The sequence below is a fragment of the Nycticebus coucang genome, chromosome 8 (genome assembly GCF_027406575.1).
Source record: "Nycticebus coucang isolate mNycCou1 chromosome 8, mNycCou1.pri, whole genome shotgun sequence".
Lineage (NCBI taxonomy): Eukaryota > Metazoa > Chordata > Mammalia > Primates > Lorisidae > Nycticebus > Nycticebus coucang.
Genome location: NC_069787.1, coordinates 77,103,272 through 77,109,271, shown reverse-complemented (window position 1 = coordinate 77,109,271; position 6,000 = coordinate 77,103,272). Strand labels below are relative to the sequence as shown.

Genomic DNA, 6,000 nt, shown 5'->3' with positions numbered 1-6,000 from the left:
AAAGGTTCTCTGGGAGGTGGTCTGTCATTTCTCACTTAACTTTTTGGGTGCAAGATGGCTTTAAAATAAAACACACATACACACACCTCTTCCCTTAAAAGAAATAAGATTATATACCCTAAAATATGAATGGTCTGCTTTTCTTGGCTAGCAAGCCACAGCCACAATTTCTAGGATTAAGAAAAGATGCTGAAGATGATGTAAAACGCACTGAGGTATAAAAGAACAGAGGAAAGTTCCCTGTTGCAGCATTTAAAAAAAAAAAAAAGAGAGAGAAAAAAGGTTGCCCCAAAAGATCAAAAAAAAAAAAAAAAAAAAAACACAATCTAACCCCACATAAAAACAGTATTCTCAAGAACACAGATACTCTATACTTATGCATTTTAAATCCTATTTTCCCATGTTTTATAGCTTTTTTTACTTAGTAGTTTTTTGTGTTTCCTTGGCTCAATCTACAGAGTACACCCCACCACACACATCCAGTGCCCTCCCAGCCATGGATGCTAGGCTTGTGCATATCATGCCCCATGTTGGGGAAGAGGGAGATGTGACCATGCTGAGGGGGGAAAGAGGGTCTGCTGGAGAAGGAAATGCAAAAGATTTATGAGGTAGATAGAAATCATCACTTCACAGGCTCAATCCCTGCAGAAAAGATAAGTACATTCATCTGTAAAAAAATAAAGATGAGGTAGGACTTAAGCAATGTTGTACGTTTCTTGTTCTCTTAAAAAAAAAAAAAAAAAAAAAGAAAGAAAGAAAAAGAAAGAAATTTCCCTGAGACTGTTTTCGTCCTTGAAATTCAAAAAGAGAGATAGAGAGACATGCGTGCGCACAACCCCCCCCCCCACCACAGAAACCTAGAAAATGCCATTAGAAGACGAGGATTCGATTGTTGCCAAAGTCGACCACGACGATCATTCCATCAGGGGTGACAGCAATCCCAGAGGGGCGGTCCATCTGCCCAAAGCCGCTGCCTTGGGCCCCAAACTTGCACAGGAAGCTGCCGTTGGACTCAAACATCTGTACCCGGTGGTTCCTGGAATCCGCCACAATGATGCGCCCTTCCTGGTCCACAGCCACACCTTGTGGGCGTAAGAACTGCCCATTGCCGGTGCCCTCCGACCCCAGGAAGCGTGCTGATTGGCAGTCAGGGTGAATGACCAAGAGCCGGTGGTTGTTGAAGTCAGTGACCACCAAGTGGCCCTCATGGTTGAAGGCCACACCCCGTGGGGAGTCAAAGTGCTTCCAGAGAGCCCCCTCGAAGCCGTACTTATTTAGGAAGACCCCATCGGGCCCAAACAGCTGGATCCGGTGGTTCCGTGTGTCCGAGACCAGGATCTTGCCCTCAGAATTCACTGCCACATCCCATGGGTAGTTGAACTGCCCGTTCTTGGTTCCCTTCTCACCAAACTTGAGCAGGAACTGGCCTTCGAAGGTAAAGACTTGGATGCGATGATTGTCCTTGTCAGCCACCACGATCCTGCGTGAGGCATCACAGGCCACCCCAGCTGGTCGGTCGAACTGCCCAGGCCGAGAGCCCAGGGTGCCGAATTTGTGGTGGAAGGCACCACAGGGCTTAAACACCTGGATGCGGTTGTTGCTGCGGTCGGCAACAATGATGTAGCCCTCCTTGTCTACACTCACGCCCCAAGGGCGGCAGAGCTTGCCGTCACTGTCGCCCTCACTGCCAAAGCTCAGGCCCGGGAGCCCGATGCCCACGTAGCTGCGGCCTGACTTGACCACCACCTTGAAGGGACTGTTCTCAATGTGCTGGTTGCACATGGTCACAGATATCAGGTGCTCGCCCTCTAGCTGGGGCCGGTAGCTCACCACGTAAGTCCCGTTCTGCTGATCACTCACATCTGCACCAAACAGGTTGCCATCTGGGCCCAGGACCACAGCTGACATCAGGTCACCTCCAGAGAGACGGGGCTCACCATCGTGGTCATAGCCAATGACAGTGAAAGAGGCCACCTTACCTTGGAGGGCCCTCTTAAGGCCATCCCCCGTGGCCTTGGTGAGTGGCGCAAAGGCCCCACTGCTAACGAAGCCAAAGGACTTAATGGCGAGGTACAGGGCCTGGTCAGGGGGTGTGAACATGACTCGGTCGTCTTCCTGGGGCTGCAGGAGACTCCGCACAGTCTTCAGCTCCTGTACCTGGGCCAGCATCCGGTCTCGGGCCAACAGGATGTCCAGCGCCCTACCCTCCTCCAAGACCTGCTGGACAGCACTGATGGTGCTCTCAAGCTTGTTGAGGTTTTGCCGCAGCTTCTCTACCTGCAGATACAGAGACTTGGCTTTCACCTGGCGGATCTTCTCTACCTGCAGGGAAAGATGAGGAAGGAGAGAGACATGGAAGCTTAGTAGCAAGCACGGAATACAGCACATACCCACAACTAAGCATGAGGAAGCCTCAGACCAACCACACGGAGGGATAGTCTCTAAGATACAACTGGCCAGCCCTCTTCAAAAATGGCAAAATCAGGCTTGGCGCCTGTAGCTCAAGCGGCTAAGGCGCTAGCCACATATGCCAGAGCTGGTGGGTTTGAATCCAGCCCAAGCCTGCCAAACAACAGTGACAACTACAACCAAAAAAGGAGCCGTGTGTTGTGGCAGTCCCAGCTACCTGGGAGGCTGAAGCAAGAGAATCACTTAAGCCCAAGAGTTTGAGGCTGTTGTGAGCTGTGACACCACGGCATTCTACCCAGGGCAATAGCTTGAGACTCCATCTCATAAAAAAAAAAGAAAGAAAGAAGGAAAGAAAAATGAGTAGCCAGTGTGCGAAAGGGACTCCCTCAGAATTTGGGGCAAAGTTCCACAGCAAAAAGTAAAGATAAAAACTAAGGCGTATGTCTAGATAATAAGCAAGCTTATTCTGGAATAATCTGAGAATAAGTTTTTAGGCAAGAAGTGATGGTTTATTACATGAAGAAGAAATGGGCTCTTCTTCCAAACATGTTTCTTCTAGGAGTAAAAACTATTTCTTCTCAAAGAACCTCCCTGAAAGAAAGAACAAGGCCAGGTGTGGTGGGAGCGAGACCTCACCTCTAAAAATAGCCAGGTGTTGTGGCGGGCACCTGTAGTCCCAGCTACTTGGGAGGCTGAGGCAAGAGAATTGCTTGAGCCCAAGAGTCTGAGGTTGCTGTGAGCAATGACACCACAGCACTCTACCAAAGGTGATAAAGTGAGACTCTTCTCTCAAAAATAGAGAACAGTGAGCGAGTCAGCCTCACAGGAAGAAGGGTAACTAAAGTGAGAGCTGCCAAACTCCCATACACAATGGCCCTTTTCATCAGGAAATCCAGAAGAGTTTGTGGCAGAGTTCACTACAAAGTTCTCAGGTTGCAAGACGTGGGCCTCTTTATAATTAACATTCATGGGTGGCATAACACTGGCATACCTAAAGGAACTGTCTTAAAACTATGTCATGACCACAAAGATACTCCGCAAATATGTGCTAAATTAATATTGCACTAACAGCTTCCCCCCACCCCAAAACTCCTCTTATCAAAAAGCAATTCATCCCTATTCCTACCGAGGACAGAAGATGGAGAAAGCAGCTAGCTGTAAGATTAACTAAAAGGAAAATGCCCTGCAAAATATATCACAGTTTTTTATAAAATGTTATTTAAGGCATAATTATTAGCAAGGGTCACTTTCAGAAACCGAGATGCCATCCAGACTGTCAGGTAGTTTGAGGATCAAAACCAGTGCACTTACACATAAGCATACCCTTTAAACTACCTATGCAATCTTATTTTTGGTCACAGAACTGGTGTGGAGTGCTAAACCATTCATAGGCATAACTTCCCTCTTCAGGGGGAAGTGCTGATTCAACAAATCAGAAAAGATGAGAGATGCTGACTTGGGTGGGGTGCCCAGCCTTTCCAGCCGATTTTTATCTAAACAGCACACCAGTGTATTCTGCACTCTTTCCTGCTCCAACAGGAAGAAAGAATACTCACTGCCCTCGCCAGGGGAAAACTGGCTTTCCACAAGAGGTTAGGAAGTGCAACTAGCCAGGACACCAAAAATAAGGATGTTTCCTACCAACCTGCCTTGCTCAACAACAGTTTTGATTGTATTCTCTCCTTTCAGCCTCCCTTTGAGTGGATGCAGTTTGAAGCTTGAGGCTCGTTCCAGTCTTGGTTACCCAACTACGTCTGAAAGGCCTTCTTGTTATTTAATGTTCCAGAGACCCCTGGATTTTTCTGCCAACAAGCTTTCTGGAAAATTACCAAGGGTTCTAAACTTAGAATGTGGGCCTGGGATCTGGAGTCCTGATGGGTTGCACGGCCTGGGTGGGGCAGGCCCGAGGCAGGGACACTCTGTTAGTTACCTTCCACAGCAGCTCGCACTCACGCTCTTCCAGGGCCTTCTTATGCCTTGCAGTCACAGCTTTGACCTCCGACTGTACGACCTTTGCCTTCATCTCCACCTGTTCTGCCACCGTCTGGGCCTGCTCAATGCTCAGCTGGAAAATAAAAAACTACCTTGAGGAGGAGGACTGTCAGTTCTTAAATAACACAATTAAATCTGCTTCTATCGGCCCTAAAAAGCTAACACCCTGGGTCACTTGGTCCACTTTCCTTGGAAAGAAAGCAGGCACTCAGGGGGAGACTGTTTGATGTGTAACTGAAGGAGCTTGCTGGCAAGAGCTGGGCTTCTTTGCATGAGAAATGCCACCTCTCACGTAAGCCCAAGAGCTGAAGGTTGCTGTGAGCCGTGTGACGCCAGGGCACTCTACCGAGGGCAGTAAAGTGAGACTCTGTCTCTACAAAAAAAAAAAAAAGAGAGAGAGAGAAATGCCACCTCCATAGTGAGTGTCGGGACTATTAAGAGATACTCTGACATAGAGAAACCAGTGTAGTTGGGTGACAGCTGAAAACTGGAAATGAGGATCGGATGTAAAATGTACAACTCCGGGCACATGAGCAACTTTCCCAGCCTTTCTGGCCTCATTCCCTGCCTGGGAAGAGCTCCACAAGCGGGCACATTCCTCATGTGAGGGCATTAGGTAGAATCCATCCTGTTCTTGTCAAGTCACTAGCAACATAGCTCATTGCAGCCAGAACCAATGTTTCAAGTGCACACTGGTGTAACATCACCCAAAAAAACCGTGCCCTGGGGTCAGAGACCACCTACACTCCACCATACACCCCACCTTGTACCACCAGCCCTAGTCAACCAGAAGCCAGTTTAATCGGATGTATTATTGTTCATAAAAAATTAATCTGAACAGAAGGAATGGTGTTTTCATTAATATTACATGCTATGTCTTGAAAAGTGACAAGGATTTCTTTGAGATGCTAAGGTATTAAATCAGTGATTCCAAACCCACTGTGGATGATATAGCAGGTTTTAGAGCATATGACTCAATCAGGAGGGTCCTTCAGAAGCACGAAGGGTCTGAAGGCTGATCTGGGCTTAGGAGTCAGTTAGGGTGACCCACCAAGCTAGTCTGCCCCGGACTGCAAGGTTTCTAGGACGTGGAGCTTCCAGTGCTAAAACTGGGGCAGTCCTAGGCAAACGAGGCTGTGGTCAGCCATCCTTGGAGTTGAGTTCAAATTCTGGCTATACCTCCTACTAATTTTAAGGCCTTGGACAAGTTTAGTCCTCCCCAACCTCAAAAAAGGGTAAATGTGAGGGAAACACAGAGCAGTACATGGGAAGAGCTGAGCAAGCACTTGGCCCAGAGTGAAAAACTGTTGTAATTAATAGTTCTCAGTCGATAGGCACTTGCAACAAAAGTTGTCTCCCCATGCCCACATAGGACCTTAATCATAAAAGAAATCAGATCACATATCCAGGCCTATTCACGCTTTGTACCTTATTTTGAATAAATGTAAGTGATAAAAAATATACATTACATAAAATTTCCCATTAGTCACATTTAGTGTGCTCAGTGTCCCCCAACCATCACCACTATTAGCTCCAGAACATTTTCACACCCAAAAAGGAAGTCCACGTTCAGTTCATTCCATTTCCCTTCCTTCTCCC

At 47.5% G+C, this 6,000-nt stretch overlaps 1 protein-coding gene across 1 annotated transcript in view; it reads right to left on the bottom strand.

Annotated features, from left to right (window-relative positions):
• Positions 1–412: 412 nt before the first annotated feature.
• TRIM71 (tripartite motif containing 71) overlaps positions 413–6,000 on the bottom strand; it is a 73,681-nt gene continuing 68,093 nt past the window's right edge. Inside the window, exons 3-4 of the mRNA XM_053600067.1 lie at positions 4,340–4,474; positions 413–2,322 (exon numbers count right to left, since the gene is read on the bottom strand). Coding sequence (XP_053456042.1) covers positions 871–2,322; positions 4,340–4,474 — 1,587 coding nt within the window. The 3' untranslated portion in view covers positions 413–870. The remainder of the gene's footprint in view (positions 2,323–4,339; positions 4,475–6,000) is intronic.